Raw genomic sequence first — 13,345 nt, 5'->3', positions numbered from 1 at the left:
GAAATCCAGGGAAATGTTATAAATCTGTGCCATCCAGAACAGCAAACAGTAGAGAGAACAGAGCAAGGGAAAGCACCAAAGTCATGGCTCTGATACTCATATGCTGAACAAAACGTATCTACCAAGACAAGACAAGGAGATCAGAGCCTGCTGCCAGATTACCAGAACTGGCCAGTGTACTCGGTGCAGACACAAGTTGCATTTCTTCTTCGTAAAGGCCTTTCTTGCCACCATCCAAATTTCCAGGGGTCAGGACTCCTTCAATCTTTTTTCTGCTCTGCTACTGCATCACAGAACCTCTGTCTGTCTTCAAGACTCCCTCCCCCTCTCCCCCAAAAGATAGGAGCAAGATAACAACCACCTCCCAGGGAGTTCCAAGATTCAATTCCTGTTTGCAGAATGACCCAAAGGTCTGGGCTCTCAACACAGCAAGAACAGCATCATTTGTTAGGAACTGTTACAGGCTTTGACATGCATAGTGTTGATGTATTCCTATCCCCACATCAGTAACAGCTGATTTATTTTCATAGTGTGTCTTTCTTGTGAACCCCTGAGCAACTGATCTGGAAGTAGGTCAGTAGTATCACATGGAAGCCTGAGTTGCTATCCAGATTTTGGAATAAAACTACTCCATATCTCTTTGGTGGAATGGTCGAACATACACAGTGGGGTGTTTTGTTTCAGCCTTCTGCTATAAATCTGAATATCTAATGCCTTATTGCTGTAAGGAATGTGGAAGTGGGGAAGCCTGAAAAGATAACACAGAGGTTGCTCCATGGATTATTCACACCTTATCTTTGTTCTGATTTCCCGAATTTACGTTTCCTGCTGGGAGAAAAGCTGCCCAGCCACCACATGGAATGATATTGTAAGAGGCATATACCAGGTTTAGAAGCTACCAACAGCCAAATCAAAGCAGTTTGCACTCTACAATCACTTAGGAGCACCAAAATGTTTTTTAAAGTAAGACATTTGCCCTCTGAGGCTTTTCAAAATTCCCTTTTTCTCCTCTCCCTTGTCTTTGAGCCCAGAGGGAGGCAGAGAACTCATGAAGTTAGACTTCACTTCAGATTTTAAGTAATACATCACAGCCATGGTTCTCCTCTGCTGTACACTGTCCATCATCATTCACAAAGGTGTTAGCTGGTCATGTTGGTACTTCCCCCTCACAAGCACACAACTGACCTTTTTCCAACTGATGGGGGAGCAGTGGCTTTTCAGGAAACAAATCCCACATCTGCTGGAAACTGCATCCTGTGGCCAGATTAGTGCAGATCTTGCTGGTGTTATGGGGCTGAGCGATGGTTCCCCCTGATGCACTGCCAGGCAGGTTACACAGGGCAGCTTGGGGAGATGCTTTGCCTGAGTCCCCCCCATTACCCCTCAGAAAGGCCCCAGTTTTCCAACTAACAGGCACCACAAGCACTGCTGTAGGCTGAGGGGGGGCTGTACCTCCATCAGCAGTACTTTCCCAAGCTAACTGCCCCCTCCTGGATTCCTCTTTTCCACAGCGGTGCCCAAGCATAGCCCCAGGGCCTGCTGCCCCTGAGGTGACGCCATCACTGCACCGATCCTCGCCAAACATGGCCCTGACCCAAGCAGCTGGTCCCTTGTTGGGATTTTTTATTTTATTTTTCACTCCAGCAGTTAAACAGAGACCAGAGAACAGGCCAGGGGCCTGGCAGCTCAAAAAAACAAAAAGTAAAAAAAAAAATTACCTCAGCACGTCGGTTGAGGGGGCTGCTGCGCAGGGCGGCGTGGTGGCTTCTCCGAAGGGGCTGGGCCCGAGCGGCGGCTCCTCCGGCCGGGCCGGGCCTCAGCAGGTCCCGGGGCTCCCCTTCTGTCCCTGCCACCTCCACACGCGGCTCTGAGGGCGATGGCCCCCCATTCGGAGCCACTGGCCCAGAGCCGCTGCCCTTGGCCCCCAGCCTCTGGAGGCCGGAGCCAGGAGGTGGCCTCCCCCTGACCGCCGCTCGCTCTCCCCCCAGCCCTCGTTAGCCGCATGGCTCAGCAAGTAATGATATTTAAGTCAGATTAAAAAAAGCTGGCCCAAATCCCACAAACAGCTCACAGCTGGAGTTGCCATCAATTGAGAAGAGGAGCCCTGTGGGTGGAGAGATTAACACATCGGCCCTGCGAAGCTTTAGCATTATGTATCTGACAAAGCTCCTGGAAACTTAACAGAGTTGTGGCTGTCTGATAAAGCCTGTACTGAGACAAATTCATTCCCTAGCGACATCTGTGTAACTTGGCCAAAGCTAATGAGTTTGGCATTTGGGCAAATGAGAGCAGAGCTGTGCAATCTTTTCAAAAAAAATGTGTAGACACAGAGGTAGATACACACTGTGTGCGCCAGGGATTCAGGGTAGGCAGGGAAATCAAATCAGGCACCCACCACAGACAGCTTTTTAATCATGCAGGGAAAGCAAACAATTTATTTACATATGTTTGTACATTACAGCTACATGAGAGGATCCACATTAGCAAGGATAGCTTTATTGTCCCAAGAAAGTATTTCAAGAAAATACAGATTAAAATAGTGTAATGGCACATTGCAACGGTATTGACATCACTCCACTTGTGTTGTAAATTACAGAACAAGATTAAAAATAATTATTTGCCATTTTTGCTGGCCTTTTTTTTTTTTTTTTTTTTTTTTCCCCCTGTAACAATGGAGTGAATGGACTTTGCTCAGTTTCTTACCAAGCAGCCTTTAAAGTAAAAAATAAAACCACCTCCTTGCTTCTAAGGCAGCTTTGTGGTCTGTTAAGTGGAGGCCAAATTCAGTTTAAAAAATTCTCCTCCATGAGGACAGAACATTGCATTTTATAGATCAAAACCTTGGGTCTTTGAGTTTTTAGAGGATATTATTGTTATTTTTTTTTCCTTGTGATTTAACACAATTTATTATCTCATACCATGTCTGGAGGCTGGTGAGTGAGACTTATCAGGTATTGATAACATACAAGATGTGAGAGAGGGAACAATTCAAGCATCTGACCAGATGAGGGGGTCAACACTCAAGAAATGAAAGCACCAGCTCAAGAAGAGGTTGGTGGGAGGCAAGGACACTTCTAGAACCAGGGCCCTGGTTGCCAAAGAGTTACAGGTGGCTCAGTGTCACCTGGAATCTATTTTGCTTCCCAAATGCTGCAGGGGAGTGTTGTGCTACAAGCCCCAAGGGAAGTTTATTCTGCAACTGCTAAAATGTGAAAAGCAAGACACCCTATTTCTCACATCTGCAAGTAGAGGTTAGTGATAGTTAACCATCTGTGCAAGAAATTCCAACCCTATTACCTTCATATTTTTAACACCTCGCACTTTCAGCTGTGCAGATTCAGGAAAAGCTGCCACAGAAGCCTGGAAGGGAACAGAAGTAGTAATCCAAAGCATTTTACCCTAAGAAGGAGGGTCTATAAATTGGCACTGCTATTTCCCTTTTGATTTCAATAGGCAAATCACTCACCCACTCCAACAAAAATAATCCCAGAACTGAAATTAAATGGGCAATGTGTTAAAATGAAGTTTTGTCTGATGTCCATTTCAAGTATAGAAGGAAACAAGTTGTCTCTAATGTGAATAAAAACCATAATCATCAAGGCAGGACCTTAACATACAGCTAGGTGTTTTATTATTTTGAATTTACTAACAAGTGGATAGAATTGGTCTCATAGTGATACCAGAACAATAAATCCAGGGAGTGCATGTCACACTGACTTATAAAACAGACCAGCCACCTGACACAGCATTTCTAAAACAAGACAAAGAGCTGCTAATTATGTTAAACTTCATTTGCTAAGTAATTTGGAACATGATCTAGTGCTTCTAAAAAAACCTGTACAAAATGAGTATTTTTTACATCTCAGGCACATGAATACAAATCTGATCTATTTTATATATACACACATTTACATTACGTGAAAATCAGAGATGAAGATCAAATGAAAAAAGTGTATATAAAAAGTACCCCGAACAGCAGATGAAACATGAAAGTAAAATGCATTCTCACAACATAGAAGTGAAAGGCACAAGTACTAAAATGTATAACCATGCAAAAAATGTAAGTACAATCTGTGCAACAAAGCAAAACAAATGGCTCCCACAATTGATTTTACAGTAATTCTCAAAATATCCCAGTATTTAAACATACTGTAAGTGCAACATTTACTGTCCTGTAGCATATTGAAGTGTTCACATGACATGAAATTCTCCCCCTTCAAATCTCCTTTCTCCAAAGCCAAAATAATTTAGCTAAGGATAATGTATTAAATAAAACGGGGCTGATGTTGGGTAGTGTAACAAGATGACTGCTCCAACTATCTGGGTGGAAGAGTAACTGCAGCCCTTCTGCACCCATTACTTGCTGCATATTAAACACAGGTCTGCCAGAGCAATCACCTGCCTACCCTTTGCCAGGGCACAATGGGCTTTGCAGGGAGTTCACCAGGGTGAATTTCACTCTGCTGAGAACAGTGACATGAAAGCTGACAGCTGAAATGTCACAGCTGCACCACTAACAACTCCTACATAAGAAAGAAATACAGACTCTAGGGGTAGATGTCCAAAATATACCAAAGAAGTCCATATTTATTATTCTTTTCATTAAAGTTTAACTTAAAAATAACCTCTAATTATGTTTCAATAGGTACTACTCTCAGAGTTGAACAAAATTTCAAGACTTAAGCCAATAAACCAAACAACAGTCTAAGAGAGGCAATGCAACACTGCGAACTGGCTCCGCTCTGTCACAAACTACGGTACAATGACCCGACTTGCAGATGTTTCTGTCTGAAGGGGAATTGGTTGTCTCTAAGTTATGCTTGCTAGGATAAGCTAGTAAGGTTGTGCCTTGCAAACATAGTGTACAATTACAGCATGCAGTTGGATAGCTATACAGAACTGAGGTAAAGCTTACAGGGACACCCCTGTGCTGCCTTACCTGGATGGACTTCAGTCTTATTCACCTTATATGCTTGCATATCACAGTAATCACTATTTTGTCATGCAGATGGGACACACCTTGTCTTCAGGATCACAAAGAAGGCATGTAGAGGACCAGCCTGCAATAAAGCCAGGGCTAAAATTCTCAGTAACTAAAGCTGTACTGAAGCCAAGAATACTGTGTTTGTCCCTCCCAGCTGCTCAAAGTAGATACCCCAAGGTACACAGATGCTCTGACAGCGAGCACCATGGCTGGGGTCAAGACTAGGAGCATAAATGTAAACAGAAAATATTCTGGGGAGGAAATCCACAAAGAAACAACTCTCTTGCACTTTAGAGCACTTCCCAGTACATTATTCAGCACTGACTATATGCTGCAGACTCATGGCTTATTAGAGACATTGGGACTGAGATTCAAAAAAAGTGAATTGTCCAGATGTTACAGCTAATCTAGAAATTTTATCAGCAAATCACAAAGTCACAGCCTAATATAAATAAAGCTGAACCAGAGCAGTGTGAAAAGCATTTGCAGCCTTATCTCTATGCTGTCTCTTTGGACAGGCAAGCCAAAGATATTCTAACAAGACAGCTCATGTAGGAGAGATGCTGTAGAGGACAGCTAATGGTTTCAGCCACGGCGGTGGCACCACCTACACCACCACTCATCATCACTGTCACACAGTGCTAACCAAGGAGCAGCAATGGACAGAAGAGTTCAGATGGGAAAATCTTACCAGGATGGACTAAGTCTAAAAAAGCACAAGCTTTTTTTAAAAATCTTTAAAGTATAATGGAGAAGGGACTTCCCTCTGAGTCTCAACAGTGGCTGCTCCCTGTCACGCTGGAAGCACAGTGATAGCAACAAAATCTTCATTCACCACTCCCCTGCAAGTAAGGGGCAGTCCTGTGTTCCCCAGACAGCCCATTGCATCGGGGGGGTGCAAGCTACCCAAGAAGCACAGGAATTAATCCCACTCTCAAGATTTGAGCCAGTCTAATGCTTTTCCTGAAACCTGAATTCGGCACAAAGCTCCCTCCCAGACAGATCACTATTGACATGCACAAGCCATTGATAACTGAGCTAGCCTGTGCTAAGGGCTCATCACATACTCTTAACTCTCAGTAAAACTCAACTTTGTTCCTCAGAGTTCAACCAGCAACTGCTGTGTTTTGATGCAGAAGACTGAATGACCACAAATAAGAAATAAAATATATGATACAGACATCAGTACTGGTTAAGGGCAGCCAAGTGAGGTTCCTTTGTGGGAAAGCAAATAAGGCTTCAAGTTTTGTGTTTTTTTTTTTTTTTTTTAACCCTTTTTATTTTTTCCCCAAGCATAACAAAATTCTTCCCTTCCCTTTTTCCTCTTTCTTTAGCAACTATAGAAAACAAAGGATGGGAGGCAGTAGGTGAGAATTTTCTCTATATCTCTGTTGATCTCTTTAAAAGGAAAATAGCTACTCACAATGAGGATTTCAGACCTCTTCTAGTCACTATATAATAAAATAACCCTAGTAAATATAATCCACAGCTCAAGTTCCGCCTTGTTGTGTGCTAGACACACAAGCCTTTGGTTAAATTATTGAAATATTTTGTTTGCAGTGCTCAGCTGAAACCACGTTCTCTCCTAAAACAGAGAACAACTACAGAAGCCCCAGCAAAGTCTCCCTCTGTGCAGAACAGAACGCTTGCAAGGACTACACAATTCAGACTATGGTACACGTAAGGTTTCATTAAGTAAGAAGAAACTCACATATGCCACATGCTTCAATAGGAAATTGCCTTGGAATCAGTATTTTGGATTGAAAAATACTGAGAAAACAATCCCAAGGATGCAGTCAAGGACCAAATTGCCAGCAGCTGTTGAACAGTTAATTTCCTTTCAAGTCAGCTGTGCTACATAACGAGTCATGCTTTCTTGACAATGTTCCTAGAGTATCAAACGACATAACAAGAATATGAGCATTGCTGCTTACAATAGAACCAATCCAGTAACTGCTCAGTTAAAGTTTGAGTCAGTTTTCACTGAAATCAATATAAGCTGAGCCACTGATTTGGCAAGTGTTTGATCAGCTGCTACTTCCTTCCTTTCTTGGAAAAAATCCCTCAGACCACACCATACAGTACCTGTTTTAAGAAAATGCTGTATGTATATTCACTGCCATCAAAGAAGAAAAAAAAAGGATTTATTTGTAAATTCTAGTCCTTAGACTCATCCCACGTCATTGGCACTATGATGTAGTCTGCTGAACAGTGACTGATGTAGCAGGCCACAATCTGTGTTTACATATTAGCTTCCAAACCCTCAATTACTAACCAGATTAGTCTAAATCCAGTAGGCTGAGATCCTCTCTGGAGAGTAGAATGGAGCCTTGCTGCATTCAGAGAGCAAGATGCTTGTAGATACACACATCTTTGAGAGTTAGTAATGCTGCATTCAGTTGCCTACAGAGCTGGCTGAGGAACATCTGAATATCTCCCAACACCATAAAAGGAAACTTTTTTGAGACTTGCTACAAATCTATGCATTAAAAACTCCTTTAGAAATAGATCGGATGGTTTGTTTGTCACTGTTGCACTTCAAAGCATGAAAAGTTCTCAAACAGCCTGAGTCTTTATTAGAAGTTATTAAAGAAGCTGAAAAATGCTCTTCTAATGTCAATATAGTTTGAATCAGCACCACACTCTGAAACCAGAACTAGGTAGCAGCTGAAGGCTGATACTTGGAGTGAAGCAGCCAGTATCAGAAAATCCCGAAAGACCATATTTCAGGATTTCAGGATCTTTAAGTGCAAGTTTTAAGAGAGATTTTTCCACAGTAGCTTGTGTGTGTAATTAGCCTGGTGAAGGACCGCTTCTAGCCAGAAGCAAGTCTTTTTTTTTTTTTTTTTTTTTTTCCCCACTGTACAAAAATACCTGCAGTGGTTTGCAACTAGTTTGACCAGAGTATCACTTAGCTTTTCAGAATCTACAGAAGAAAGAACCAAAGAGCAGATTAAAATATAGTACCTTGGAGTGCATTTACATCCCTGAGGGTTAAATGAGAAGCATGGTTTTAACACAAGAACATTTACTACGTTTTAATATTGCTAGATTGAGATGATACCATATTTCTGTTTTAAGTTATCTACCCAGGAAAGCTAAGCCATTGTTCCACCAAGCAAAACACTGACACAGAGGCAGGCTGTACTTCCCCAGCTCACCTGTGAGCACAAAGGAAGACGACAGTAAAGGTAAGACATTTATCGGAGATTAGACACTGAAAACAGTGCCTATGTCCCAAATCTCTCTTCTATTCTGCCAATATGTCTGTCTGACACTTGATCAAAATATGCATTCTCTGGAAAACTGGTATTCAATTACTCTTCTCACTGCCCCAGTGACCCACCAAAGATGGTCCCTTATTACCAAATTACCTTCATGCCAAAAAATGTGATGACTTATTTTCTGGGATAGAAGGATTCTCCAGGGCTTGGACTGCAAGATAAGTTAGTCTAAAGTCCGTAGTTACTGGGAAGCTAATATTAGACTCAGTTTAAAAAATCAATTGCTAATTATTCTTATTAATTTATTTTCTTATTATTTCTTTAAATGTATCTGCAAATGAAATGCCTCTCCCACCTCCAACTCATTACTTGTAAAACACAAAAAGTGTCTGGATATGTATTTGAACACTATGGAGAGCAGTACCACACCAACAGACCCACAGGAGTGGAAAAGCAACTCCTTTACGCAATAAAACAAAGCTACAAACACCACCAACATGGTGGTAAGACAAATCTTTTCAAATTCAAACACTGCAGAGTAAAGAACAGCTTTTAAATTCTAAAGCAGCCGGGTGCAGGGCTAAACAAGAAGTCCTGCAAGTCTTTATAAAATTCACTGCTGGGTACCCTTGGTTAGTGTGCCATTTTCAGCGTTTCAGGCAGATTTAGTGACCTTTAGTCACTACTGGTAACCATTCATTTCTTACATGTAAGTACCTGCACAGAATCCTGGATATCACTACAATCACATCTTCTTCCATTCAAGTCCACGGACTCTGCAGTTTCAGTGAAGTACACCGGGTGCTCTGCTTCCCAAGTGCTCGGCATAATTTTCTGTGAACTAGTCCTCAACACTTGCTGATGTTAGACCCTAACAGGAATGGGTTTTAGATGATTAACATTTTGAAGCCAAGTCCAGTTTATGTCAAAATATTTAGGGGAAAAACATTCAGTCACCAGTCTGACCTGCAACTGCTTCACTCATATTTCAATCCGCCATGTGGGGGCAGGACAGAAGTGTAACTTACCAAGCACGGTTAGCTCCGGTAGCAGGGCTGCTGGCTCACCCAGCCCTGCTTGTCACAGGTTAGCAACAGCCACCTGACAGTTTGAAACAGTTCTCAGCGGCCTACAAAAAGAGCAAAGTCCTTGGCACAACCCACTGACATCACCATGCAGATGGAGTTGTCGTCACTGAATTGCAGGTGAGGAGTCCTCTTGGCAGGGATCTGTAGGTAGCGCCAGGCTGGTTTAACCATTTCTCTCCTACCTGCTGGGTGGCACTCCAGAAGCAGCAGTAGTGGGAACGGTGCCTATGTGGGGGGTGTCCTTGGCATTCCACCTGTTCCTCCACAAACAGAAGCTGCTGCAGTTTAGCACAGAACATTTCATACTGTCCCCAGCTGGTAAAGGACTAGTCCTTAAATCCCTTCCTCCAGACTACCCTACAGCCTCAGGAATCCAGCCCTAAGACATTACTGTTTGAACAAGACTAACATTTCTCCCAGTGCACTGAAGTCCTTTTGACACCTGCGCATGCTGGGATGTTGCGTCCCACGATTATCCCTCTGGTCCCTTCTGGCTTTCCAGTTACTTTACACCTGCCTAATGCAGATACATAGAAACAAATTTATTTTATTTTCTTGCCTTCAACAAAGCCTGATTTCAGTATTTCCCCCCCTCCCTTTTCATCGCTCCAGTAACACATCACTGAAGGCAAGAGCACAGAGACTGCAGAAAAATATATGTATATATATTTACATCCATAACTGAATACATATCATATGTATTCAAATCCCGAAAAATGCATCACATTTACACACCAAGATACATCAAGAGAATACTAGGGGCGAGACAGTGCCAACAGCAAGAAATACACAGAAAAGCACAGTCATTGCTACTGTAACATTCTTCTGGGGAGTGTATTCAATAGAGGAAACCTCTCGATGCATTGGGAAAAGCCAGATACTTGGGCCTATTTTTCTGTGTCAGTTGGCATCAATCTAAAGGAATTTGAAGTGCGAAATTTTTACTTAAAATGTGCATGTAATAATTTATTTTTTTAAGCATTCAACTGTCAGCCAATTCAATCAGCTTCTTTTATATAAGCTGCAGTAATTATTAGTTAAAAAGGTCCTAGCTCTACAGTACACAGATCCAGCTAAGGAAAACACAGGCACATGTTGGAGTCCATCCCTCTTTAAGGCAGCATTTTAGCACACACTCAACTTTAAAGCTTTTGTTCTGTCCCACTGAATTCTACGAGCAGTCACAGTACGCATTTAAAGTTAAGCACCTGCACAACTGCTCAGTAAATCAGGATGTATTCCCTATTCAGAGCTTCAGATATGCATGTGTGTACTCAGTCTGGATTGGTAACTTCTGCAAGACCAAGCTCTTTTGCTTTTTACTGCCCTACAGGTAAAAGTCACTCCACGGCACACTTCTCTGCAGCGCTGTGTTAGGACAGAGATGGTCCTCCCTAAAGCTTGCCCACAAAAGGTCACTCCAGAGAGCAGTGTCTGGCGGTGGGAAAGCAACTTAACAACTGATTTCAAGGGCAGCTCCTCCTCCACAAGAAGTGGGCTATTTCATGCAATTTTTCCTTTTTTTTTTTTTTTTTTTTTTTTTTTTTAAAGAATTGGCAGGCATCTTCCTTCAGTGAAATCTTTAAAATTAAGGTGTAGGATCCCAGAATTCATATCAATGGCCCATGATAAACCCCTGAAAATAGGGGAATAGATTTGAAAAGCTTCTTAGCCTCAATGCTACAGGGACCCTGACATAAAACATACACATGCGTGCACACACACTAAACAGTGGTCTGGCTCAGAGCATCCCAAAGCAGGCTCCGGAGTGATCTTATATAAAAAGCACTTTGTGCTGACAATGGCAAACAGGTGGATAGTGATTTTACACAGATATCAACAATTCAACAATGTCTTCCACTTCTTTCTCATACTTTGTGTCTCCCCTTTTCCCCAAATTTTCTTTTCCCATGTGTGGTTTAAGTAATAAAGCTAAATTGAATAGGAAATTACACAGTCAGCACCAGTCAGGAACTGAACCTGGGTATGTTGATCGGTATGTGGTACCCAAATTCCTGGAAGAACGAAAGAACAATTCTTGCTCCTAAAGTTAGGGTCACATCCATATGTTTCCATTGTCTTTTTTACCTTTACAACTAGAGGTAGAATCATTTTGTCCAGTATCTAAAACAGCATGATCCAGTTATATTGTTATTACATTAATATACAGTATCTATCTTGTCATAGGTATTGAAAGTGCATGGAAAAAGTCTAACCAAGCCAATTCAACGACAAATAACAGTGTACCAAACATCATATAAACACACCCGCGCACCCACACTCACACGTAGTGTATATATATATTTATAGATTTACAGTATCAGTGTTGTTTAGATCCAGTGGCATGTGCAGAGATATCAGGCAGTTGCTGCTTTTCCTTTTTGTGTTCTCTTCAATTCTTTATTTCCAAGATAGATGGGTTGTGATCTAGGATTGCCAAAATGATCTTGTCCATATACTGTCGCAATCTGTAATTTATCTCTTCTTGTTCTTTAAGGGCTTCCATGAGCTGAAACACATTTCAAAGTTACTCCTCCAGCACTGTAACTAGTTTACATAATGGCATGAATTCAGCAAGGCAAGAGACAAGTTCCTGCTCAAGATCACCATTACCTTATATGACAGATATTCTACCTCTGCCTCCTCCCTTTATCTCTGTTAGAAAGGATTTGCATATGAAAGACCTTTATTATTTAGGAAGGTTGGTAAGCAGTCACCACCCGGAATCTTTTGGCAGGTCATTTGAAACACAAATTCCACATCTAGCACACCAATCCATCCTGTACCCACACCATGGATGAGCAAGAAGTCATCCCAATGCAAGAAACTTCATGGTACCCAACTTGCTTTAGATTCCAATAGATGGAAGGTATGTATGGAAGGTTGTATGTATGGAATGTATGGAAGGTTGCTGAGCAGAGCATGGATTTCAGTGTTTTGGGCTGGGAACAAGAGGATCTCCATTTGTATCATATGCATACTGTTTTTTTTTTAATTATTTTTTTAAAGAAGCCATCAAAAATAATAATAATAATAAAAAACCTAACTACATATACTCCTCAAGCACAGCCCACTGAATATTTCATGTTCTACATTAAATGCATAGTGTTCCACTAGACCTTTGAGCTGTGAAAGGCCTTTCAATATTTCCAAGTTGAAAACAGCTTGCATTTTTATACACAGCATGTTTAATGTCAAGCTGCCAAAGCTACCCAGAAGTGTCAAAACCCCAGATCCTCCTAAAGCTAATGCGATTCAGGTGCCCGTTTCCATTAGCCTGCAAGGAAGTCCCACATTGAACCTGCAGCCCCTCACCTTCACTTTGATTATCCAGGAAAACCAGCGCAATGGGAAAGAGCTGGTCTGGGAGGTTTACTAAGCCTGGGCCACAGCTGCAAGGCACGCTGCTCCTTCAGAGGAGTGCTGGGTATTCTCTGCAGGAGCCAGAGCCATGAGACTCAGAAGGAGAAATAAAGATGCCTTGACAATAGCAAAACCCAATTTGCTTTTACTCAATTAGAGTGCAACACTTAAACCCCCTTTCTTCACAGTGCAGCAAGAAATTTGAGTATGTAATTCACTTCAAGGGGACTGTCCAGGGGCTAAGGCTAACAGGGCCATTCCAGTACAAACTGGGTAAGAAAGTTTCCTCTTAAAGAAGAAATGGGAAGTTCTGTCCAGAATAAAACAAAGCATAAGAAACAAACAATTCATTTTAAACTCTTTCGTCCCCAACTTGTCTTTTTCCCTGGGAACTCTTACATTTCTGTTGGCCTGATCTCCTGATCTTTCTGGCAGCTTAAAGGAAGCTGCATCAGCTTGATGCACATGCAAATGCTCTCCTACAACATCTTTGAAAGCATTACCAGATCATCACTTGCACACTGCCTACTTCTGCAAGAATTCAGTTCTATTACAGGGCAAATTTAGATCTAAGTGAAAACTTGTTACTGAAGTAACTTAGAACTAATTTTAGAACAGAGAGAAGATTTAATTAACTATCTACAGCAATGTCTATATGAAGTTAACGCCATAATACCACAGTCCCC

At 41.8% G+C, this 13,345-nt stretch overlaps 1 protein-coding gene and 1 long non-coding RNA gene across 9 annotated transcripts in view; both read right to left on the bottom strand.

Annotated features, from left to right (window-relative positions):
- Positions 1-1,923, bottom strand: part of LOC118175668 — a 34,154-nt gene extending 32,231 nt beyond the window's left edge. The window contains exon 1 of the long non-coding RNA XR_004755077.1: positions 1,719-1,923. This is a non-coding gene — a long non-coding RNA (uncharacterized LOC118175668). The remainder of the gene's footprint in view (positions 1-1,718) is intronic.
- Positions 1,924-2,480: 557 nt separating this feature from the next.
- RAB11FIP4 (RAB11 family interacting protein 4) overlaps positions 2,481-13,345 on the bottom strand; it is a 124,262-nt gene continuing 113,397 nt past the window's right edge. For all 8 annotated transcript variants that reach the window (XM_035342079.1, XM_035342078.1, XM_035342084.1 and 5 more), the window contains one exon: positions 2,481-11,805. In XM_035342079.1, the coding sequence (XP_035197970.1) occupies positions 11,689-11,805 (117 nt within the window). In that variant the 3' untranslated portion in view covers positions 2,481-11,688. The remainder of the gene's footprint in view (positions 11,806-13,345) is intronic.

This window comes from Oxyura jamaicensis, chromosome 18 (genome assembly GCF_011077185.1).
Source record: "Oxyura jamaicensis isolate SHBP4307 breed ruddy duck chromosome 18, BPBGC_Ojam_1.0, whole genome shotgun sequence".
Classification (NCBI taxonomy): Eukaryota; Metazoa; Chordata; class Aves; order Anseriformes; family Anatidae; genus Oxyura; species Oxyura jamaicensis.
This window is presented reverse-complemented; position numbering and strand designations above follow the sequence as displayed.